Here is a 26,423-nt window from a genome sequence, read left to right as displayed (position 1 = left end):
TGTGTGTGCGCGCGCGCGTGTCCCCGCACAGCCTCAGAGTCTCAGAGCACTGTCCCCGCACAGCCTCAGAGTCTCAGAGCACTGTCCCCGCACAGCCTCAGAGTCTCAGAGCGCGGTCCCCGCACAGCCTCAGAGTCTCAGAGCACAGTCCCCGCACAGCCTCAGAGTCTCAGAGCACTGTCCCCGCACAGCCTCAGAGTCTCCCCGCACAGCCTCAGAGTCTCCCCGCACAGCCTCAGAGTCTCCATGCACAGCCTCAGAGTCTCCCTGCACAGCCTCAGAGTCTCAGAGCGCGGTCCCCGCACAACCTCAGAGTCTCAGAGCGCGGTCCCTGCACAGCCTCAGAGTCTCAGAGCGCGGTCCCTGCACAGCCTCAGAGTCTCAGAGCGCGGTCCCCGCACAACCTCAGAGTCTCAGAGCGCGGTCCCTGCACAGCACAGAGTGAGCTGAGCACAGCACATCAAAGGGAGTAAAGCAACAGCCTCATCAGTTCAACTGGGCTTTATAACATGCTGACAAATCCAGAAAAACAATAGCTATCGTGTCCCTGCTGAGCATGGTGTTAAGTCAGGATGTTCAGTTTGTCATTTTGGCTGTTTCTCATTGCGTCTTCTGATGACCAGGTGTTCAGTGCTGACTCATTTCATATTTCACAAGAAATATTTGTTGAGTGTTTTTTCAGATGTATGAACCAGGGAAGCAATGAATGCTTAAACACGGCCCATGCTGTGTGTGGTGTGTGTGACTGTGTGTAGTGCACCTTTAGAGACCTCTCTCAAAGCTGACGACAGGAGGCGGAAAAACAAGCTGCTTCTTCTCAAGGAGAAACCAGGCGTCCGAGTCACTGTAATGCGTGAGCTATTACAGGTAAAGCGACATCCGCAATATTTCCATCATTAGGGTTAGCATTAAGATAAAGTCATTAACAGAGCGGCTCAGAGCAGCAGTGCGGCATCGGTCGCTGTGGGTCAGAGAGTGTGGGCGGAGCTCTTATGTCTCTGAGCAGAGCGCTGAAGCTGATTGGCTTTAGCAGAACGCTGAAGCTGATTGGCTTTAGCAGAGCTGAGGCTGATTGGCTTTAGCAGAGCTGAGGCTGATTGGCTTTAGCAGAGTTCTGAAGCTGATTGGCTTTAGCAGAGTTCTGAAGCTGATTGGCTTTAGCAGAGCTGAAGCTGATTGGCTTTAGCAGAGTTCTGAAGCTGATTGGCTTTAGCAGAGTTCTGAAGCTGATTGGCTTTAGCAGAACGCTGAAGCTGATTGGCTTTAGCAGAGCTGAGGCTGATTGGCTTTAGCAGAGTGCTGAAACTGATTGGCTTTAGCAGAGCTGAAGCTGATTGGCTTTAGCAGAGTGCTGAAGCCGATTGGCTTTAGCAGAGTTCTGAAGCTGATTGGCTTTAGCAGAGCGCTGAGGCTGATTGGCTTTAGCAGAGCTGAAGCCGATTGGCTTTAGCAGAGTTCTGAAGCTGATTGGCTTTAGCAGATTTCTGAAGCTGATTGGCTTTAGCAGAGCGCTGAGGCTGATTGGCTTTAGCAGAGTTCTGAAGCTGATTGGCTTTAGCAGAGCTGAAGCTGATCTGCTTTAGCAGAGCTGAAGCTGATTGGCTTTAGCAGAGCGCTGAGGCTGTGTGCAGGGGGCAGGGCGAGGGTGCGTATGGCAGCAGAACCGCAGGGTACATAAAGGAATGCTTCTCACCAGCGTCACCATGACGTGCAACACAAGCAAACACATTACAGAAGGGAAAGCAGGAGGGCATGATGTATGTATCTCTGGGTCCTTATCATTCACACTTTGAGACTGAGCTACGCCCAGATAAGAATTTAATCATTTTAATTATCTATCAATTTTACCAGTGCACACCCTTATGCAGGGCTACATGCATATTAACCAATCACAGATGGATGCTTACCAACGCTGCTCAGATTAGCACCATGCTAAAGCAGCTGCCCAACAGACATTACTGGAGCCTTGTGATTGCAAGGCCAGTGCCACTGTACCACACTGCTGCTCTAGCATATACCGTAACTACCATAACAATAACCCTACTGCCCTAATACCATAAGCATAACCCAACTGCCCTCAAACCATAACCATAACCCTACTGCCCTCATAACAAAACCCCTACTGCCCTAATACCATAACCATAACCACTACTGCCCTAATACCAGAACCAAAACCCCTACTGCCCTAATACCATAACCAAAACCCCTACTGCCCTCATAACAAAACCCCTACTGCCCTAATACCATAACCATAACCACTACTGCCCTAATACCATAACCAAAACCCCTACTGCCCTCATAACAAAACCCCTACTGCCCTAATACCATAACCATAACCACTACTGCCCTAATACCATAACCAAAACCCCTACTGCCCTCATAACAAAACCCCTACTGCCCTAATACCATAACCATAACCACTACTGCCCTAATACCAGAACCAAAACCCCTACTGCCCTAATACCATAACCACTACTGCCCTAATACCATAACCACTACTGCCCTAACACCATAACCACTACTGCCCCAACACCATAACCACTACTGCCCTAACACCATAACCACTACTGCCCTAATACCATAACCACTACTGCCTTAATACCATAACCACTACTGCCCTAACACCATAACCACTACTGCCCTAACACCATAATCACTACTGCCCTAACACCATTCAGTGCAGCTGTCCCCTGCTCATTCATACCTGTTCTCAGGTGAGTTCCGCTGCTGAGCTGTTGGGTCTCTCCCAGGTGAGGATGGTGTCCCCTCCCCTCCACAGCTCCGCAGGTGAAGAGTCTTTGGGCTGCGTGGCCCCGTGAGGTGCAGGGTTTCCTGGAGCGCTGTGGGTGTCTGGGGAGTTTCCCTGCGAGACCGTCAGCAGCACACAGCTGGGGTCCACCAAGACACAGCTAAAAAAAACAAAACGTTCACTTCACCCTGCCAGTAAGGACAGTGTGCTTGAGAAGTGGGTGTGTGACCATATGTGGGTGTGTATGTGCGTGTATGTGTGTGTGTGTGTGTGTGTGTGTGTGCGTGTGTCTGCAGTAGGTGTGTGCACGCAGGTGAGTGTGTGCAAAGGAATGCCTCCACTGGCTCCAGCCCATATTTATAAGGAGGCTGTTTTACCTGAGCAAACAATGTCCCTTCCTTCCCACCCCCAACACACACACTCACACACACACTCACACACACACACACACACACACACACACACACACACACACACACACACACACACACACACACACTCACACACACACACACACACTCACTCACACACACACTCATACACACACACACACATACACACATACACACACACTCACACACACACACACACTCACTCACACACACACTCATACACACACACACACATACACACATACACATACACACTCACACACACAGACACACACACACACACAGGCTGTGAAAGTGGAGGTTAATGTGCTTCCTTTTTTATTTATTTTTAAACTTTATATAAATGTCATCACACGAATGAACGTAGAATTATCCCCAGTTACAGCTTTTCACCGGCTCTTATGAAAAAGAGGCATTTCTGGGAATGAGGCTTCAGATTTGGGGTCTGACTCCCTAATTTAATGAACCACGTATTTGCTTAGCAAATATCCTCTGTGGAAATATGAACCTGTGACTTTTCAAAATTTTCAAAATTAAATGCATATGGCGTTTAGAAAAAATAGTCACATTTCCCTTTAAAAAATAGTTTACTGTGTTTAAAAATTATTCAAACACATTTTCTTTCAATGGTTACGCTTCAGATATGTTTTACATATCTGAATGAATTGAATGAATTAACTGAATGAATTAAGGAAGGGATCTGCAGAGAGGAGTGGCTGAACTCTGCTCCCGCTGCTCTCTGCTCTGCGGTCAGCAGCATGGGAGCTCTGAGTGGAGTGCCATCCTCTGATTCGCTCCCAAGCAGCCAATGCAACTCCCTCAGTGCATCGTCCTGAACTGGGCACTCACTGGAGGGCAGGGGCTACTCCACTGAGAGCAATAAAGAAGCTGCTGCTGCCCTGGCAGAGTAAAACCAAGGTGTTCTGCTGCTGTGGGCTCCCAGTCGATGATGATTGAGACCGAGACCGAGGCCGAGGCCGAGACCAAGACCGAGACCGAGACCGAGACCAAGACCGAGACCGAAACCAAGACTGACTGAGACTGTAACTGTGACTGTGACTGTGACTGTGACTGTAACTGAGACTGAGACTGAGACTGTGAATGTGATGACTGAGACTGAGACCGAGACTGACTGAGACTGAGACTGTGACTGTGACTGTGACCGACTGAGACTGAGACCGAGACTGACTGAGACCAAGACCAAGACCAAGACCGAGACCGAGACTGTGACTGTGGCTGTGACTATGACTGAGACTGAGACTGAGACTGATACTGTGACAGGGCTCAGCCTGCACTGAAGACCAGCACCTTGCTGATTCAGCCACTGGAGAGAGTAGCTTTGCCTGGGACAGAGATGCAGTAATACTACAGGAAGGAGGTGCGTTTTTGAGTATACCAAAGAATACACCACTTGATTGGGCAGCAGTGTGGCATAGTGGTAAAGAGCAAGGCTTAGTTCCATGCTGGGGCATTGCTGTTGTACCTTTGGGCCAAGTACTTAACCCACAATAAATAAATTTCAGAAAATACTGAACTTTTTGAATCGATAAAATTATAACTTATGTGTGTCATCCTGGATAAGAGTGTCTGCGATGGCATTTTGTGAGCCAGAACCAGGAATGTAGCCATTTGACCAGAACATGTGCTTCACAAGTGCAAACTATCATGGTGAATGAATTCAACTTAATGATGAAAATCTGAAAAAAAAAGGATGAAGGAATTCATGAGGGTATGTGCAAAACCTCAATCCTGAGTTGTGCAACTTTAAAAATAGTGAGACCCTCAGAAATGTTTATGAATGCTGACTTTTTGATGATTGACAGCAGAAAAGTGAAAATGCAAATTCAAATGCAAATACTGTGAGATGGGTTTGTTTTTGATGTGGTTTATTAGCACTGTGTCCATGCTGTGATCCTGCTCTGCTGAGAGGCACAAGCGGTCAGCTAGGTCGTCTGCCTCACACAGACATTTTTATTACCTCATTCAATCCTGTAGACACTGAACCAGATTCAGCTGCAAGGTTATCCATGGCTTTCAGAGACGAATCAAAGCAAGCTACCTCACCTACTTCAACTAAAATTACAACATGTCTGCAGAACATACTGATTCTTACTGAAAAAAAAAAAAAAAAAAAAAAAATATATATATATATATATATATATATATATATATATATATATATATATAAAATATAATATATATATATATATATGGCTTGAAATTCACAGAATCACACTTTCATGTGCACCACATAATAATTAAAGCTGACAGACTTTAGAAGATGAATTCTTAGTACAAATAAAATTAAATAACATCTATCATGTTCTTTGCATTTGTTAATTAGTTAATTAGGCCCCTCTATGCACGGTTGCATATTATTTCTGTTTGATTGTATTTTATTTTTCTCACCCTTGCAGATGATTTATTGTTTGATTACTGAACTAAAAAGAGTAAACTATTCCCTAACTCTTTTTCAAAATGGTCAACTGTCACACTGACAGAATGTCAAAATAATTGATGAGCTTTTACTAAAATACCCTGGTATACCCAGGTGTGCGCCGGATTTGGGCTGGGCTGTGGCTATGTGCTGCCCATCTCAGGTCCTCAGGCGGTAGGACTGGATGTTTATCGTATTCATCTACATTTACCTGCAAGCCAGCAAACATTAGCTTCTCCTGAGTGCCGTCAGGTGACTCATGCAATGATTGATGTGTGCATTTCACTAACAAAAGGAGAAAACGACAGAAGACGAAAACTCAGAGTGTTTTCTCTGCTCCTTCTCCCTCTCAGGCATTTCCTCAGACTTTTATCTTGGAGGAAATTTGCATGGCAGTTACTGCAACTTTAAAATGAGAAAAGGGAGAAACTTTTTGGCCACTAATTTTGTGTTTTGCCTTCTGTTCATTTGTCAGAGTGGAGAGAGTGTGAATGACAGAGTGAGAGATTCACCAAATCTCTTCTGTCATCTCATTTCATTGCACGGATAGTTACTTCAGCTGTGATGTCTGGAATCTGAAATAGGATTCTTTGCATTCAAATATCAAACAATAGTCAAAAATGTCAGAAAAGTTCAGTGTTTATTTGAACACCAAGGCCTTGTGTTTGTGTGCTGGACACATCCATCCAAGCAACCAAGACTCTTTCCAGAATATGACTAATCATTTTCCAGTTGATGCATGTTCAGTACGGAAGTGAAAAATGTTATTTATTAATTGTGAGCTCCTTATTATTTATTTCTCACTAGTCTTTATTGCTGACATGTCAGGGTGTTCTTTAAGGAGTGCTCTTTTGCTGGGACCTTAACTTGGAGCTGTTCTTATTGATCGATGAATCTGCTCATGTTGGAAACGGCTGCGTTTCCTTCCTATCTGCAGGAAGGACAGTGTGTGACTCTGAGCAGCTGCAGAACAGATCTGCTGCTTCCGCACACTGCTGCTCATTAGGAAACACTGGAAGGGTTTAAATGTGCTCATGGTCTGATCATACCTTACTATGGATTCTCCTCGTACATTTTCAATTCCTATATTATTAAAAATAAACACACACACACACACACACACACACACACACACACACAGCAGTCAGGCTGTGCTGGTAACTCTTTACACCCCTCTCGCCCTGTATGTCTCAGCCTCTGTCCTCTGTCCAGCCACTACCTGGAGCATGTATGAGATATAACTATTGCTGCATGAAAGAATTATGTTTCCTAGAGGCAGAAATCCTGCCTTAAAACATTTGACCCCCATCCTTACCTTGTGGCATAATTCTTGAACCCTGTCCAAGCGTTACATCAACATTTCCTGAAGAGAACTTTCAAAGGGAATTTCCTTGTTTTAAAGTTTTCTGGGATCATTAACTTTAATGTCATGCATGTCATTTAGTGCATTCAAATGTTTTTTGTGAAAACTGTGCCATTATTCAGTGCTGCTTCCTTGTAAGATATTAAGTTACCTAAACCTGACTACCTGAGTGCACCTACAGCCCAGACTCCAGCTGTGAAGAGGCCAGAAAGGATGCCGAGGGCCTGAGTCACGGGGTAAGAGGCCCTTCTGCATCCCATATTCAGGGGTATTTCCTCTCTATTCAGGGGTAATTTATTCCACTGTTTTCCAGGAATTTCTCACTCTGCCTTCTCCTGGACTCTGAGAGTTTAACTGTTTATAAGATGCCAGTTTCTTCTGTTCTCTCTGCAAAACACATTCAACACAATTCAGGCACCAGATGTGGCAGTTTGGCGTCCCCCTACCCGACCCCCCCCCCCCCCCCCCCCCCCCCACACACACACACACACACACACACCCACACACCCCCACACCCCCACACGCACACACACACACACACACACCCCTGTCTGAGGCAGCTCTGACACATCGGCTCTGCTACACAAAAACTGCTGCAAACGGAAAACAAACCCCACGCTCAAGTGCTAACAGAACAACAGAATAAGCGTCACACTCACCTGCTCATTCCTCACCTATTAAAACTCCTGGCAAGTAAAGAAGCTGCCCCCTGCTGGCAGATCAAGGGACTGCAAGCTCCACATGCAAGTAGATGATTTGTGATAGTTGCCAATTCCCCCCAATCCCAAAATGATAAAATATCCTGTACTTACCACTCCTGGGTATGAGAGGGATCACAGCAATGAACCACTGTAGCTCCTGTAAATAACCTACTTTCACTGAAAAACAAGTTTTATCATGAAGGTGGCTAAACCACAATTTATGTTTGATTTCTCCAGGCATCCTTAATCCACTGTAAGTAATAACAATAGACATTATGAAGTGCAAAGACAACTCCTTTCCTGCTTCCTCTTCAGATCATTTTTAAGGGTCAGAAATTTAGTATCAGTGACAGTACATGCCACTCACATCAGATGCTGAACTGCATCTGCCTTATAGGTTTTTATAATATTCATAGCTGCACAGACTGTGATACTTTTTAATCCAAACTGAAGAATCCTCAGACAAAGTAACACTCTAGTTCCCTAGTTTACGAATAAACTTGTGCCTCTAATAAGAAATAATCTGTCATTTCATGTAGATCTGTCCTACCTCTGAAAGCAAGGAAGATTTTACCTTTAACTTTCACGGATGCAGGTTTACTGTTTACTGTTTACTGATGCACTAGTGTCACTGTTGAATGAGAGGATTGCTGGTCGGGGAGGTATTTATCTGACAGGCCTCTGTGGAGCAGGCCTCTGTGGAGCAGGCCTCCGTGGAGCAGGTCTCCGTGGAGCAGGTCTCCGAGGAGCAGGCCTCCGTGGAGCAGGTCTCCGAGGAGCAGGCCTCCGTGGAGCAGGTCTCCGAGGAGCAGGTCTCCGTGGAGCAGGTCTCCGAGGAGCAGGCCTCCGTGGAGCAGGTCTCCGAGGAGCAGGCCTCCGTGGAGCAGGTCTCCGAGGAGCAGGCCTCCGAGGAGCAGGCCTCCGAGGAGCAGGTCTCTGAGGAGCAGGCCTCTGTGGAGCAGGTCAGGGTGAAAGGTCATCCCTCTGTTTGCTCCATCAGCAGAGCAACTGCGGAGTGCAGACCAGTGTCACACCCTACAGCGTCTCTGAAAGGGCTGTCACCACACCGTCACCGCAGAGACATGCCTCGCTAAAGGCCGCTTGTACTCCACACCCACACTTCCCCCTGTGAGCATTATCTTCCTGCTCTGCCCTCCATTCACCATATGGCTGGGCTGCTGGGCTCGGTCTCAGGGCTCGGTCTCCGGGCTCAGTCTCTGGCCTAGCCTGGCTATCTGCTGTGTTTATGGAGGGTGTCGAAGATCCAGGCTCACAACCACAGTACAAATGGCATATGGCAAACACTCCATCATTGGTCATTTCACTTCATCTCATAAATGCTGGACATGCAGGTTTGACTCCTGCTGCTCTGAGCTTTGTCCCCCTGCAGGCGTACAGAAGACGGTCATCAGTGAGTGAGGAGCAGCTCTGGGGTGTAGGCAGAGCCCCACAGCCGGGGGTTTGACACCAGCCGTGTCCTCTGCCGAAAGCGACAGGGAGCTGCAGCAGTATGTCAGTCTGGTCCCACTGCTCTCAGGTGCTGAGAGTCAGGTGATACCAGTGTAGCAGCCCTGTGGGCCGTGCGTGAGACAGACTGTCACGCCACACAGGTCAGGCCTACTCACAGGACAGGTCTCGCTGGACAGGTTTTGCATGACAGAATGACCTGTGAGCCCCTGATAATTACAGCTACCGCTTACAGATTCAGGAGAAGAATCTTCAGACAATCCCTATGCAATTACCAAACCTCGCCGAGCCCATCAGACATCCCATCCCGCTCACCACCGCCTTTCCCCCCCAGTTGTTCAGGGCAGACGTTTCTCTTTGAGAAAATCGATTCACCTTCATTATTATCAACATTCAAAGTCTAACACAAGCCAAATTAGTTCACGCCTTCCCTCACAGACTTTGTTGGGATTTAAAGTCTCTATACACCCACTTCTCACTGCTGATATAAGAGAGAAAAGAAGGAGAGAGATTAGGGATCTTCTGAACACAGCCCTCTCAGACAGAAAGAAAACTTCCATAGTTAATCAGCTGATTACATTTACAGAACACCTACAGATCTTCCAATGTTCTCTAGTTTATGTGGTTTACATCTGTGTTTTTTATTCCACAGGGACTTTAAGGCACCTTATTTATCTAACACCAATTATGCTGTTAGTATGGATTATTGTGTTATTAATACGGGTGATTATGCTACTGATATGGGTGTTTCTGCTGATAACATCAACACGGCCTTTGTTTGTGCCACAGCACTCAGGCTCAGCATAGGAAGTATTGAATATGCTGTATTTCCTCACCGTTTATGCAGGTGGCTGGTGGGTCTTTGCACCTGGGCAGGTTCTGAAAGCTGTAATTACACTGCTGATTGCCGCAAACTGCACTGCACAGCAGCAGGGCTCAGACAGTGTAACAGGATAACGAGATCCTGATCCTGTCCTGTTTCAGGACGATGCACCTGTGATCACCCTCTAATTATCCCGAGCGTCACTTCAGGGGAGCTCTGTGCCCACAGCCCCTGGCGCCTCGCATGAAACTCAGGTCTCGACAGGGAGTCTGACACTGTCCAAACACAGTGCTACACAAAGCACTTCACAGGGAAAAAAGCCTTCATGTGACAGTATGCACTTTTCAAATGGTAAATATTAAATGTTCCATATTATGAAAGAATACCATACATTTTTAAGTCAGGTAAATCATGATGAACATTTTCTTTTACTGGTTAAATGTTTCACTCTTGACTATATCATTTAAATCATGATTGATGTTATTGCATGCGTCTACTGGCTGTTAGTGTTTCAAGGCTTAATTCATGTCATTCTGCTTATTGCATATTGGTAATAGACACCCATTACTGCATGAAACATGCTGAACTGCTGCACTGAGGACAAATAAACAGCTTTATTAACAATATATATATATATAAGGTAAGCATTGTCTGATGCAGCGTCTGGTTTTTGTGGATTTGGAGTACAGCACTCTTTTTGGGTATGTGTGGCAGTACACAGTGGATTTGATCTACCTGGAGCATTCATTCACACAGGTAAGTGTGCAGATCACTTGAGGTCTGGTAGAATTTTCCTTGATGTTCTTTAAAGCTTGGCTTCCTCCTCATGCCGTCACACTGTAGATCTCCTGCTGGTGAGGGAGGGGGCGGGGCACACCCTGCTCGTGTTTGTTTGCAGAGTCGTCTCCGTAATCAGGGTGTACAGCTGAGCGATAAGGGTCAGGCATCTGAAAGCTGCTTTAGATTACAGCTCAGGATGGAGGCCATAATGTTTTACAACTGTCAACAGCTGCTCAAGTCCTGCAGTTCCTGGAGTAATTTCACTTTTCCTCATTGTGCTGTACAAGCTGTATGTCCTATCAAGCCAAATATGTCAAGTTTGCTGATTACTGTTTCACTGATGCCAACTGACTCCATTTCACTGCTCATGAGTTATTTCCTTCACTAACAGCCCACAGAACAACACTGACACCCACACCCAGAACAGCCTGATCACACTGACACCCACACCCAGAACAGCCTGATCACACTGACATGGCCTCTCTGTGTTGCAGTGTTTTCCAGGTGAAGGAAGACAGTCCGGGGCAGGTCTGCAGACAGAAAGAGTCACAGGTTCTGAAGAGCCAAGGTGGTGATGGCTTGGATCTGCAAGCAGCCAATGACAGCAAGGCTAGGTGACAGTGAACTAATGAAGCAGAGTGAGAGTGAATCCCTTAGGCAGAGAGGCAGAGAGTCAGAGAGGTTGGGAGTCAGAGGCAGCACCACACAGAGGCAGGATATGAAGTCTGATCTGCTACAGAATCTATTGAGCTGCTATGTTTCCATCTTCATGGCAAATTCTGAGTTTAACAGGAGCTCATCTGTCCAGCGTCACCTTACATTGCATCACACTGCAGCAGGTTTGCAGGTCCTGCCTCCGTGGCTTCTCGCTGTGAATGAGAGGGAGCCTGGAGTGGGGTGGAGTGCGTACTGAGTGTCATTATCAGTGTGGAAGACCAGTAGAGTGAAAGGGTTTAACAGTGAGGGAAATCTGACACTCAGAGCCCTGTGCCTGTGAGAGGACCCAGCTGCTGCAGGACAACGCCTGCCTCATAAAGCCGACGGCAAGTTTGTCTGGGAAATTCTCCCTCTGTTCCACGTGTAGATCTACAGATATTTTTATTATCTGAAGCATCAGGGGAGATCATAACACCTCATTTGATTTATGTGCTCCTCTGTTCTGCTGATGGTGCAACTATTTACACAGTCAGTTTGATGGGAAGAAAAAAAAGTACAAAATTATTCAAAGCAGATTCAAGAGTTAGCATACTGCTCTTGAAATAGGTATAAATATTGAAAAGGGAATCAGATGAAATTTGACTGAATTTATTTAATTTTAGGTTTTAACCCTGTATAATATTATTTATTTTTATGTGCCTTTTTGAAGGAATGATTTTAAAACACATTTAAAATTTGCTTTTGGGAATAGACATTCTGCAGACATTTAATTTGACACAAAACAAACCTCCTGGGGCATGACATGACAGATAAGATATACCCCTTATCTCTTTTTCAGACAGGGAGACTGAGGCCATAACAGAAAAACAAACAGAAAAAACGCAAACAATCTGCTCATGGGGACATAATGAGGCTGAGAGCAGTCAGCACCAGCCCTTTAACCCTGTGGTGAAACAGCAGAGAGATAAAACTTCCTTCCTCTCAGGAGGGGCATTACAGCACACAGTCCCATCGCTGGTGCTGTAAGCCATTAAAGCTGAGCAGAGCCAAGGCTGGGAGTGTGAGTGACAGCAGGGAGGTGGTATCCAGGCTGCCACCAGCCCTGGGCCCTATGCCTGCTGCCTGTGGACCTGATCAAGGGGATACTCTGACATTTATCTGACCACCAGCTTCTTCCTTAGAGCTGTCCACATTGTCGCATAAATAAATACTCACTTTCAGACAGGATCTGATAACACAGATTTGAGTGGTTCAGATGAAAAAGGGACTTGAGGTCAACATGTTTACTCCACATGCCTTGCATCCCAATGACCTGCACACCCTTTGGGAAGAGAACCATGACATCAAATTAACACACAGATCAAGTGCATTCAATCCCACAGTAAGGGGTTAAACATGACAGACTGCACTGAGGGTGTTGAGCACTGCATTTGGAGATGGGAAAGCAGGTGTTTACTCCTCGGAGCGTAACAACGCTGCTGCTGACAGCTGGGGTCAGAGGTCAACCTGCGTTTGCTCACCTGTGCCGTTTTCCTGGGGAGGCTAAAGGCTGTGATCACACACAGATTAGCCGTTTGACTTGGGGGCATTGTGTGAAAGCAAAAAAGGTGGATCGGGACACACCTGGCCACCCCATCCCTCTTCCAGTTCAAGGATGCTGATTGGTCCTGTGTCTTCTGCACCCTGTGTGACTCTGCGGCTGGCCTTTCAGCACTGTAACCTCTCAGCCTGCAGTTCAGCTGTAAAGCTCTGCACAAACTCACCTCCACATCACCACAGCAAACCCCTGCAAGCACCCAGCCCAAGGTGAAACAGCGGCCAGTGCTGGAGACTCTGAGCGTGTGCACATGCCAAGGGCCCAGCGATCAGCCAAGGTATTCAGCGATTTACTGACAGCAGAGCTGGGGTCACGGTCAGTGGCAGGGTTAGAGTGAGGACTACTGTTAAGAGTTAGGACTAGGACACAGAATTGGTGTTAGGATTGGGGTTTACGGGGAGGGTTATCCCTAAATCTAGTCCTTGCCCTAACCTTAAATAAGGCAAGTAGAAGAGCAATTAAACTCCTGCAATTTATGATTCCATGTGCCCCATGTATCTACATAATCTCAGTAGTGTGCTTTTTGAGGGCAATTTTTCATTTGTCTCCCCCAAATCTGTCATATTTATATATTTGCATTTGCTTGTCTTCCCCACAGCTGCCTCGCACCAGCAGACACTTCACTGGTAAATTCAAGGGATTGTTGTGGCACTGATTTCTGTTGGCTCCAGATTAGGGAGAACTGCTGGACTGCGGTTCATCAGAACCCGGCTGTGATCCGACTCAGAACCCCGGAGAGCCAGGCCCACGCTCATGCTGCCTCAGACAGCTCAACGGCACACACATTCAGCGGAACATTAAAGCGTTGAATGTGTGTAAATATGTGTGCAGACTGTGGCAGCCACTGTGACGTCCTGTAATGAAACCAATGAGAGGATAATCAGGTGATCCCATGTGTCCCGATACACAATAACACACATTACAGAAAGCGCATTACATTCAGTGCTCTACACTCTCAGAATGGAATACAGAGACACATAACAAAATTAGGTCACGATTCAGAGAATATTCACTCACTCACATACATAGAGCACTGGGCCATCACATGTTTTTGTCAATGTTAATTTAATCATACAAATGTTCATTTATACATACAGGAAAAAAAGCTTTAAACTGCTTTGACATTTTCTTTTATTTTCTCTTTAAATGTGCTATCATAGAACTGTATGCAGACTCATCCACTCACCATGTCACCCTGCTCAAATGCTACACCCAAATCACAGAGAAAAACACCAGTATGCCAGAATTCAGCACACACCCACACACAATTTGCGGAGATTAGACTGTAAAAGTTAAAGGAAAAACAAAGAGGGACTGAAGGAGCAGGACAGTGTATACTGTTTGGGAGAGGGTGACTGCCTGAGGAAACCCCTCTGTGCCAGTGAGGAGGAGGGGCCACACTCACTGCACCTAACAACAGCTTCCAGAAAAGAGCTTTCACACTTCAAACCAAACTTAATAATCAGCCATGCTCTCAGCGTCCAATCAGACACGCTCTCAGCGTCCAATCAGACACGCTCTCAGCGTTCTGTCAGACACGCTCTCAGCGTTCTGTCAGACACGCTCTCAGCGTTCTGTCAGACACGCTCTCAGCGTTCTGTCAGACACACTCTCAGCGTCCAATCAGACACGCTCTCAGCGTTCTGTCAGACACTGCAGACTCAGTGTTAAATCTGCCAGACAAAATGACAGGCTGAGAAGGTACACATGGGGAAGCATACAGAAAGAGTCACATGGACAGCGTTACACAGCGTTACACAGGAGGCTCACTGCTCTGCTGCAGCAGCTGTGGGCATAGGCTCTGTAAGGTCTCTAAAAGGAGAGGAAGCAAATGAAACATGTTACAATATTCAGTGCACTACATGTTAAATCAGTGGTTTCCTATTTCCTTCACTGTGTTCACAATGTGTGTTTATGTACATAAACACACACACACACACACACACACACACACACACACACACACACACACACACACACACACACACACAGCTTAATACATTTCATATGGAGTAAGCACTAGAGAACAATCCATACCACACAGGACAGAAGCTTGGTTTGAAAATGAGAATGTGAAGTTCATCATTAGCACTGCCACTGTAGCTCTGACACAGCTTCAGCTGATCTTTACTCTGCTCATGTGAGAGAATGAAACAGACACAGTCTCTGACACCCCCTCTGACACCCCCCCCCCCCCCCCCGACACCCCCCATCTGACACCCCCTCCCTGACACCCCCCCTCTGACACCCTCCCCCCCGACACCCCCCCCTCCCTGACACCCCCCCCTCTGACACCCCCTCCCTGACACCCTGTCCCTGACACCCCCCTGTCTGACACCCCCCTGTCTGAGCGGCGGGAGAGAGAGAGCGGCGGGGGGGGGGGGGGCGGGGTCGAGGGCGGGGGTGGGGGTGGGGGTGGGGTGCAGAGATTACAGCCCAAAAGGCCCAGGACTCACACCATTGCTCCAGAACAGAACCACCTCTACTACACATAAGTATATATACCCCAAACAGTATACACTGTGAGATTATTGTTAAAATGTGAAAGGACAGAAACACAAAATTGAATACATTTCAACACCAATTCAAAAACTACCAATCGCTCAACAGGCAAAAATAACTTTTAAATGGCTTTTCACCTCTGCTAGTTCTCTGACACACTCAAACGCACCATTCACACACCCACAGATGCAACAAGCAAACACTCCCTCTCTCTTTCAGCTCATCAGTCTACTTAACTGTGTGACAACAAAAAAAAAAGAAAAATAAGTTGTGTATTTGACTTCTCTTTTAAAAGACTTCTATCACTCTTTTTAAGTTAGCATTCACACATGCGTACATTGGGTGCTTGTGGATGTCGGTTGATTTATTTATAGGGAATAAAAGAGCCGAGTCTTCGCCGTCACTGCCGGTTGGGGATGGGGGAGGAAGGAGGGTGTAGGGAGTCTTCCAATTGTCAGTATGAAATCTCTGATCCCCCCCCTTCGCCCCCTCTTTGGGGTGACCCCCAAGGCGACTGCCTGGTGACGGCAAACCCCCTCTTTTAAGACTGTCCAAAAGGGTAGGGTCCGTGTATACCCTAGGGGAGAGAGGGAGAGAGACAGAACAGTTAGCAGAAGAAACGGGTTGAAATCCAGCATGTTTTCTGCTCTGACCCCCTGTGAAAGAGGCTCCTCTCCTTGGGGGTGCTCTGCCGGCACACTGCACCCCCGCCTTCAGAGAGCGCTCCCTTCAGCTGCGCCTGGGAAGCTGCACCTCTCCCCTCTCTCAGGCAGGTGGCACTGTAACACAGCCAGCAGCAGCTCCCAGCATGCACTGCTGCTGCACCTTACAAACAGGCTTAAACTCAGATATCCAGCACACAGACTTAGAGCTTGAACATGCAAAGAAAAACCAGTGGTATCCTCGTAACAGGAAGCAATTCCCAAATCCTAAGACCTTTTCCCTGCCATTCCCAATGCATAGCTAAGTCATGGCAACCTTCCCAAGGGGCAGTCCCACTTAAAGCTCCATCCAGACATCAGCAGCGCCCCCTGTCTGCCCTCGTTTGCTCTGCAGTGCTGAGGATGAAGCAGCCCTGGACATCACAGTGTTTCACACTCTCACGACCACTGTGTTCACTCTTCTGAAATGCAGTTTGCTGATTAATAAATCCTCTGCCTCTGAAGACCATGAGAACGTACAGCCCAGGACTTACACAAGCAGGAGACCTGGAGAGAGTGAAACAAACGCTGGTGACCAAACCTGAGGGCCAGAGAGACCCTCTGAACTCTGCTTTTCAGCTGCGTGTCCTGATAATGACAGCTCAGTGGATATGGGCTTTGGATCTCTCAGTGATTTAAAAGTCAGGTGAGAAGCGCTGGCTTTGGAAGTGCGTTCGTCCCACTGCGTCAGACACGGCTCACGCTGCCACAGGTGCTGGGAAAGTGAATGAACAATGACATCACAGTGACATCGGCAAACAGCCAGGGGGAGACAGACAGGAAGTGACACGTCCCACCACGCCCTTCCTGCAAGGCTCCTGTGGGGTGAGATTTCTCAGGGAATTTGCAAATTTCCCTCTCATTCTTACCCCAAGAATCAATGCACAGGTTTCCACATGAGCACAACTCTCCCTGCAGAGACAGACAGACAGGCTGCATGAGGATGACACCGGGGACCTGAAATAAATGTTTCTGTGTAACGTCAGCTTTGACCATCTCTAATGTTTACATTCAGCAGGTGTCCGCTGTGCAACTGAGTCGGTCATTGGGCTGAATCTGCGAGATCCACTCTGACAAACCAGAGCGCTGGCGTGAAGCGGCAGTGAGGGTGACATTCAGAATGCTGAGCTTCACCACCTCCCTCTGAACTGCGTCAGAGAGACACAGGAGTTCTCCCTCTGAACTGCGTCAGAGAGACACAGGAGTTCTCCCTCTGAACTGCGTCAGAGAGACACAGGAGTTCTCCCTCTGAACTGCGTCAGAGAGACACAGGAATTCTCCCTCTGAACTGCGTCAGAGAGACACAGGAGTTCTCCCTCTGAACTGCATCAGAGAGACACAGGAATTCTCCCTGCAGTTCCTATGTGCTCAAACACCGGGTACATCAGGACCCTCCCCTACACACCTCACTTTCTGAGAGGCTGGTGATTGGCTAACATCTCATCCATGCTGGCCTCCTCTCACAACCTTTGAGAGATGTGCAGATTTTAGTGAAAACCTCCTGTCCTTCTGGGTCTAAAAACAGACCCAGCCCTCACCTCCTGGTGAGTGCCCCCTTTGTCTCCCAAGTGAGAAGCTGGCATCTGGCCAATGAGGCAGCTGGAATTGAAGTTTTGGAGCCTCTCAATGGAATGCCGTGCTCAGTTCCTTCCAGGAATCCAGCTTCAGTGAGGAACCCCGTTACAGTAACTTTTATAGAGCCACAGCTTAAGTGGCAGACCTATACGATAATCCAGACTGAGAGACTGCCTCCGAGCATAACCGAGGAACATCATAAACATCTATAAGAGAAAAACCTGGATTCATGTGCAAAGAGGAACAGAAAGTGATGGATCCAGCCCTACCCAGCACAGAGAGAGAGCCAGGCCAGAGATCCAGCCCTACCCGGCACAGAGAGAGAGCCAGGCCAGAGATCCAGCCCTACCCGGCACAGAGAGAGAGCCAGGCCAGAGATCCAGCCCTACCCGGCACAGAGAGAGAGCCAGGCCAGAGATCCAGCCCTACCCGGCACAGAGAGAGAGCCAGGCCAGAGATCCAGCCCTGCCCGGCACAGAGAGAGAGCCAGGCCAGAGATCCAGCCCTACCCGGCACTTAGTGTGAAAAGCAGCCCTCAGTTGTGTGTGAGTGTGTCGGAGGACTGCATTTGTCCTGCTTCAGAGTAAAATCAGCCGAATGTGCAACTGGCAATCCCACGGCACAACTGGAAGAAGACTATTTTTCAGAAACTCTACTTGAAAACTCTGCTGTAAGTATCTGAGGTGTTCCTTCAGACGGCGTGGTGAGCGCAGGGCGGCCTGGCGGTACGTACCTGGCTGTACGTCACTACTGATAGGTTGTTTTGGAGGCCGTTAGCTGCTATATTTACAGCGCTGTGTGACAGTCCGTTTTGATCCTGCGGGATTCGGTCTGGGGGCGCAGCCTCCCAGGGGCCCCCCGGGTCCTTCAGGCCCCCGTCCGAGGGGTGCCTATTCTTCTGAGGCGAGGCGAAGGGGTTGAAGTCTCCCTCCACGCTGCGGTGTGGCTGCGTGCTGAACTCCGTCTGGAAGGAGGACAGCTGCTGTGTCACGCCCAGGAGCCCGCCCACCTCCACGCTCAGGATCACCCAGATCACATCTGCAGGGAGGGGAAGAGTTTTACAGATGCACACAACACATCTGCAGGGAGGGGAAGCCTTTTACAGGCGCACAGATCACATCTGCAGGGAGGGGAAGCCTTTTACAGGCGCACAGATCACATCTGCAGGGAGGGGAAGCCTTTTACAGGCGCACAGATCACATCTGCAGGGAGGGGAAGCCTTTTACAGGCGCACAGATCACATCTGCAGGGAGAGGAAGCCTTTTACAGGTGCACAGATCACATCTGCAGGGAAGGGAAGCCTTTTACAGGCGCACAGATCACATCTGCAGGGAGGGGAAGCCTTTTACAGGCGCACTCAGTTACAATGAAACGAAAGTGCAGTTTTTGAATTCACTTTAAAATGTACACAATATGATTACCATAACTACCAAAATCTGTCAGAAATAAACAGGGAGGGTGTTTTTTCTGGTTCCCTTTACGGTGTAATTTCAGATAATATCAGTGGCATTGCATTTCAGCTGTATATGAAATCTGGAGGAAATTAAAACCCTCCCGGGGTTCTGTCTTTAACAGGGGTGGCAGGATTGTTGCCGTGGCGATGGCGGGAGGTCTTACCGCCGTAGAAGAGGCCGGTCGCTGTGCACATCCTCCACTGGCCCTGGTACATGCCGGGCGCCGCCGGGCTGCGCATCTGCACGCTAACGTCCGCCACCTCCTGCGGCTCCAACGACCGCACCATCACCATGCTCACGTGCCCAAACTGGTCCCCGCCCACGTACTTCAGACACACCCCGGGGGGCCAGGACTCCGAGCCTGCAACAGCACCGCCACCACACACCGACCAATCACTAACCACCATCACACACCGACCAATCACTAACCCCCATCACACACCGACCAATCACTAACCACCATCACACACCGCCCAATCACCAACCCCCATCACACACTGACCAATCACTAACCACCATCACACACCGCCCAATCACCAACCCCCATCACACACCGACCAATCACTAACCACCGTCACACACTGACCAATCACTAACCACCATCACACACCGCCCAATCACCAACCCCCATCACACACCGCCCAATCACCAACCCCCATCACACACCGACCAATCACTAACCACCATCACACACTGACTAATCACTAACCACCATCACACACCGACCAATCACTAACCACCATCACACACCGACCAATCACTAACCCCCATCACACACCGACCAATCACCAATCACTAACCACCATCACACACCGCCCAATCACCAACCCCCATCACACACTGACCAATCACTAACCACCATCACACACCGCCCAATCACCAACCCCCATCACACACCGCCCAATCACCAACCCCCATCACACACCGCCCAATCACCAACCCCCATCACACACTGACCAATCACTAACCACCGTCACACACCGACCAATCACCAACCCCCATCACACACCGACCAATCACTAACCACCATCACACACCAACTAATCACTAACCACCATCACACACCGACCAATCACTAACCACCATCACACACCGACCAATCACTAACCCCCATCACACACCGACCAATCACCAATCACCATCACACACCGACCAATCACCAATCACTAACCACCATCACACACCGCCCAATCACCAACTCCCATCACACACCGACCAATCACCAATCACCATCACACACTGACCAATCACCAATCACTAACCACCATCACACACCGCCCAATCACCAATCACCGTCACACACCGACCAATCACCAATCACCGTCACACACTAACCAATCACCAATCACCGTCACACACTGACCAATCACCAATCACCGTCACACACTAACCAATCACCAATCACCGTCACACACTAACCAATCACCAATCACCAATCACCATCACACACTGACCAATCACCAATCACTAACCACCATCACACACCGCCCAATCACCAATCACCGTCACACACCGACCAATCACCAATCACCGTCACACACCGACCAATCACCAATCACCGTCACACACTAACCAATCACCAATCACCGTCACACACTGACCAATCACCAATCACCGTCACACACTAACCAATCACCAATCACCGTCACACACTGACCAATCACCAATCACCGTCACACACTAACCAATCACCAATCACCGTCACACACTAACCAATCACCAATCACCAATCACCGTCACACACTGACCAATCACCAATCACCGTCACACACCGACCAATCACCAATCACCGTCACACACTAACCAATCACCAATCACCGTCACACACTGACCAATCACCAATCACCGTCACACACTAACCAATCACCAATCACCGTCACACACTAACCAATCACCAATCACCAATCACCATCACACACTGACCAATCACCAATCACTAACCACCATCACACACCGCCCAATCACCAATCACCGTCACACACCGACCAATCACCAATCACCGTCACACACCGACCAATCACCAATCACCGTCACACACTAACCAATCACCAATCACCGTCACACACTGACCAATCACCAATCACCGTCACACACTAACCAATCACCAATCACCGTCACACACTGACCAATCACCAATCACCGTCACACACTAACCAATCACCAATCACCGTCACACACTAACCAATCACCAATCACCAATCACCGTCACACACTGACCAATCACCAATCACCGTCACACACCGACCAATCACTAACCCCCATCACACACCGACCAATCACCAATCACCATCACACACACCGACCAATCACTAACCACCATCACACACCGACTAATCACTAACCCCCATCACACACCGACCAATCACCAATCACCATCACACACCCCACATCACATCCCTGTTACACAGCCACAGCACACACAGCATTTCATACAGCCAACGCAAACAGAGGCAACCCAGCGATGTGTCACATTATCAATGCCAAGGGCCACAGGGTGGAGTGTAATCAGTGTGGATGCAGCCGCCCTCCTGCCCAGGCTTAAGCAGCTGACACTGTGTAATGGTGCTGTGTTAGCATGCCGCTGTGTGTTAGCACGCCGCTGTGTGTTAGCACGCCGCTGTGTATTAGCACGCCGCTGAGAATTAGCACGCCGCTGTGTGTTAGCACGCCGCTGTGTATTAGCATGCCGCTGTGTATTAGCACGCCGCTGTGTATTAGCATGCTGCTGTGTGTTAGCACGCCGCTGTGTGTTAGCATGTGATAATGCTACGCTCACCTGTGTTCTGTATCCTCCAGGTCTTGGTGAACTGTGTGTCCGGGGGCACAGACTCGCCCTCCCCGATCGTTACATCCTCCACAAACGACATGGACGGCGCGTTGATGTTGGGGCTCTCAAAGTCGTAATAAGCACCGATGGCCGCCTGCAGGTTCCTGCGGGGGGAACACAGTATTTAGACTGGAACACGTCCGGCCCCCTCTCTCCAGCTCGCTCTCCAGGCTGCACCTCGGTCAGAGTAGCACCACGGAATGCTTCAAAGTTTATGGCGACACACCCCCAAACTCAAGAACAGCTCGGTCTGCATCTGTGAGCTGAATCTGTGAGCTTCGTCTGAATCTGTGAGCTCAGTCTGAACCTGTGAGCTGAATCTGTGAGCTGAATCTGTGAGCTTCGTCTGAATCTGTGAGCTCAGTCTGAATCTGTGAGCTGAATCTGTGAGCTCAGACTGAATCTGTGAGCTGAATCTGTGAGCTGAATCTGTGAGCTTCGTCTGAATCTGTGAGCTCAGTCTGAACCTGTGAGCTGAACCTGTGAGCTGAATCTGTGAGCTTCGTCTGAATCTGTGAGCTCAGTCTGAACCTGTGAGCTGAATCTGTGAGCTCAGTCTGAACCTGTGAGCTGAATCTGTGAGCTGAATCTGTGAGCTCAGACTGAACCTGTGAGCTGAATCTGTGAGCTCAGACTGAACCTGTGAGCTGAATCTGTGAGCTTCGTCTGAATCTGTGGGCTGAATCTGTGAGCTGAATCTGTGAGCTCAGACTGAACCTGTGAGCTGAATCTGTGAGCTCAGACTGAACCTGTGAGCTGAATCTGTGAGCTGAATCTGTGAGCTCAGACTGAACCTGTGAGCTGAATCTGTGAGCTGAATCTGTGAGCTCAGACTGAACCTGTGAGCTGAATCTGTGAGCTTCGTCTGAATCTGTGAGCTGAATCTGTGAGCTGAATCTGTGAGCTCAGTCTGAACCTGTGAGCTGAATCTGTGAGCTTGGTGAGTCTGTGTGAGAGGATGGAAGACCAAGTACATAACAAATACAGCTGGGGAATAAACGGCTGAAGTGACAGACAAGTTGTTCTTTCTGCACAGAAAGCAAATGCTGCCAGAGCATCCTGTGATCTCAACTCTCTCTGCCCCCCCCCGGCTGCATCACTCTGCCCCCCCAACGCCCCACAATGTACGTGTGTGTTAGTGTGTGTCTGTTAGTGTGTGTGTGCTAGTGTCTGTTAGTGTGTGTGTGTTAGTGTGTGCGTGTGTGTGTGTTAGTGTCTGTTAGTGTGTGTGTGTTAGTGTGTGTGTTAGTGTGTGCGTGTGTGTGTTAGTGTGTGCGTGTTAGTGCGTGTGTGTGTTAGTGTGTGCGTTAGTGTCTGTTAGTGTGTGTCTGTTAGTGTGTGCGTGTGTGTGTGTTAGTGTGTGCGTTAGTGTCTGTTAGTGTGTGCGTGTGCGTGGTTACTCTGCCGCGCTGCAGCAGCTCTGGTACAGGGCCGTTTATAGCGCCCTGCAGCAGATGGCTGTGCGCTCAGCTTTGAGTAACAAACTCAGGCAGGTGTGAAAATACCTTTTTAAAGCTCAGTTCTTTATTTAAGCTTCAGAAAACCAGCCAAAGGGCATCAGACTTCATTCCCTTCTGCGTGTATCAAGGCAGCCGCTAATGTCAGCCAGTGAACCGGCAGGTCACTGACTGACACAACAAAGAGCTTGCATTACAAGAAAGACCCTGCAGAGCACAGGCTACATGCTCCTCTCTGCGTTAAAGCCGATCCGCCCTGCAGCCTCCAGTCTGGCTGGCCTTTGATCAGCAGCCACACCCTCTCCTCTCCACCCCGCTTCCCCGAGTCTCTAATTATCCTCCCCGGCCCTCCACTCAGCACAGAGGCTAAATCCCGTCCGCACAGACCACGCCACCGGCACACCGGTACCACAGCATATCTAACACTGCTTTTGCCTCTTGTATCACAATAACCTAAAAAATTACACCATTACTGAGGAATGTTCTTCTCATTTTTTAGAGTTATGCAAGACCTTTGTACAACAGTAAACTATGACACATCAGCATCAGACCATCCTGTACAAAATGATGTACATGCAAAAAGACAGAAAGTAGCTTTTACTGCCGCTGATGCAGGTGCAATCCCTGTGAGCAGACTCTCTAGCATGTGCAGTTCTGTGACTGTAACGTGCATCCATTCAGCAGAACTGCCAGATCACTGCATGGCCAGTGAGGTTCTGCCAACAGCACAGACACTGAGTAGATGCACCACAACCTGCTCTCTTTGCATAGGAAAATGAGACCACAGCCTCATGTATTAGCTGCACAGCAATGTGGGGCAGCTGGGGAGCCACAGAACAGCCCAGAAACAGGTGCTCCTGGGGGGGGGGGGGACAATATGTTACACTAGACAGGCCTACTGACAGCAGGAGAAAAATATCTGCAGAAAGAACAGAACAGCATAAATGTCACAGCACATAATCAAACAAAAGGTCTTTACTCAGATACGGTGGCATCTCACTCAAACGGAAAGTGTCCTGGTAACATGAGGGTCACGATGCAAATTCTCACATGTAAACGGGACGATCAGAGCAAGGCAAACAAACGGGTGAGGAGCAGAAGACCGGGTATTAGGACAGAAAGGCTCAGACAGGCACGCTGACATAACGTTCACCAGCTGTGCATACACTACAAACATTATACAAAAGTGCTTATTTCAGTTATTCATCTAGAAGCATATGAAGAAATGTAGATCTACAGAAAATGACAGCAAAGCAGTTTCTGTGATGCGGTTAGCTGAGGAGGAAAAGCGGAATGAGCTTCAGGTTAACAGCAACCTTTGATCGCCACATAAAGGCTCACGTGATCTCCACCTGGAGCAGCTGCGTGCAGGCGCAGCTCCGCTATCTAATTTTAGCATTGCTACTACACTGTCCGTCGGAGCAGTCCATGCGGTAGACTGTCTGGCTAACTGCTGTTAAATCTAGGAAAAAAGCCCTCTGAGTGCGTCTAACGCTGTTTGACTTCAGCAGGGTACACAATGTACACACTGCAACATCACACCATGTTTCAAACCCACCAAACTACACAGTGCAGCGTTACAGTCCTCTGCAGGTAACACCTGGCTTGCTGCGACTGTGTTTCCCATTTAAACACTGTAATTTACACTCTATCACAAGCCTGTTCGCATGTGTACACAGTGACAGCATGCTGAAACACTCAGAGAAGCGCTTCCTTGCCCTGCTGGCTAACGCTAGCTAACACATTTTCCCTGTTTGCACAGCTACCGTTAGCCAGCTGTGCAGCCGGGCTCCACAAAGTCCAACAACGACCAGACACTCCGAAAGCAGGCATTTTACAGATACTCTCAGGCAGATTAGATCATCCATCAGCTGACTTTACAGGGCGGAATTCCCCCACACAGCTCAGAGCTAGCCGTTAGCCGTTAGTTAGCGGTACTGAACGCAGAGCGCAGGGCAGGCGGCAAATGGGCTTCCATTCCCCGCCGTGTGGCTCCCCAGCCGGAGGCAGGGCGAGCAGCTGGCTAAACTAAGACAGTGGTTGTGCAAATAAAAGCAAATCTGGCTTGGGCAATAGCGTGATTGAGAGTATTCACAGCACAGGTGTAACCACTGTCCCCTCAGCGCTGCGCAGTATAAACAGCCTGCTGGTTACGGCAGTGACAGCCGCTCCGGCTGCGGCGCCGCGCCGCCGCCAGGCCCCGCATCCCCGGCCTCACCAGTTCGTCATGTCCAGGAAGAAGGCGCAGCCGGCGGGGTTCAGCTGGAAGCCCAGCAGCCTCTGGAACTCGGAGATGAGCACGTCTTTGTCGGTGGTGCCCATGCAGCTGAATTTCTGCATGAGCTCCGGGTCCAAGTCTATGTCCATGCCCTCCATGGCGGGTGTCCCGGGGCGGCGGCGGGGGTTTCGCTCTAATTTAGTCCGAGGCCTCGGTCAGTCATAACAACCGAGCCAACAACAAGCCCAGTGCGCATGCGTGCGGGAGCGCCTGACGTCAGCGCGCGTCACCATGCGGGGTGTGACTGCTACGTCATCTGTTGCTATTCGAAGGCCGTCTCTCATTGGCATTCCTGCCGGAGTGATCGCGGGCATGCCCGTCACCCCCGCTGCCGGGGCCGCAAACCGCCGGTGACAGGCGTGCGTGTGATCCAGAAATAGCTGCACACTTTTGAGATTCACTGACGTTACGTAAATGATTCTCAGTAATTATCATTCGGGTGCTCATTCATTCGATAGCATTTTTTCCCACAATCAATGCATTTACAATATTTCTGGAGTGCCTTCTCCCCAAATAGCATATCAGAATTAAAAAGCATAATTTCTGAATCAATGTGGATCGATCCCAGTACATTGTGTAGCTGCAGTGACTAAATGAGACAGTAGATGGCGCTGGAATTTGTGAGGCCTCCCTGTCCAGTACCATAGAGTTCCCCCACACACC

At 48.8% G+C, this 26,423-nt stretch overlaps 1 protein-coding gene across 2 annotated transcripts; it reads right to left on the bottom strand.

Annotated features, from left to right (window-relative positions):
* Positions 1-15,377: 15,377 nt before the first annotated feature.
* LOC118778765 (protein ILRUN-like) lies at positions 15,378-25,939 on the bottom strand. 2 transcript variants are annotated; one of them, XM_036530468.1, is made up of 5 exons: positions 25,701-25,939; positions 21,975-22,129; positions 19,362-19,559; positions 18,478-18,782; positions 15,378-16,045 (listed from the first exon to the last, which is right to left on the bottom strand). In XM_036530468.1, exons 1-5 carry the CDS (start codon positions 25,856-25,858, stop codon positions 16,010-16,012), a joined length of 852 nt encoding a protein of 283 aa, XP_036386361.1. In that variant the 5' UTR covers positions 25,859-25,939; the 3' UTR covers positions 15,378-16,009. The 2 variants fall into 2 exon arrangements, with proteins under 2 accessions (XP_036386361.1, XP_036386360.1); XM_036530467.1 differs by lacking the exon at positions 15,378-16,045 and having other exon boundaries at positions 18,235-18,782.
* Positions 25,940-26,423: the final 484 nt, after the last annotated feature.

The sequence above is a fragment of the Megalops cyprinoides genome, chromosome 6, assembly GCF_013368585.1.
Source record: "Megalops cyprinoides isolate fMegCyp1 chromosome 6, fMegCyp1.pri, whole genome shotgun sequence".
Lineage (NCBI taxonomy): Eukaryota > Metazoa > Chordata > Actinopteri > Elopiformes > Megalopidae > Megalops > Megalops cyprinoides.
Note: the sequence above shows the minus strand (reverse complement) of the source record. Positions and strands in the feature narration are given on the sequence as shown.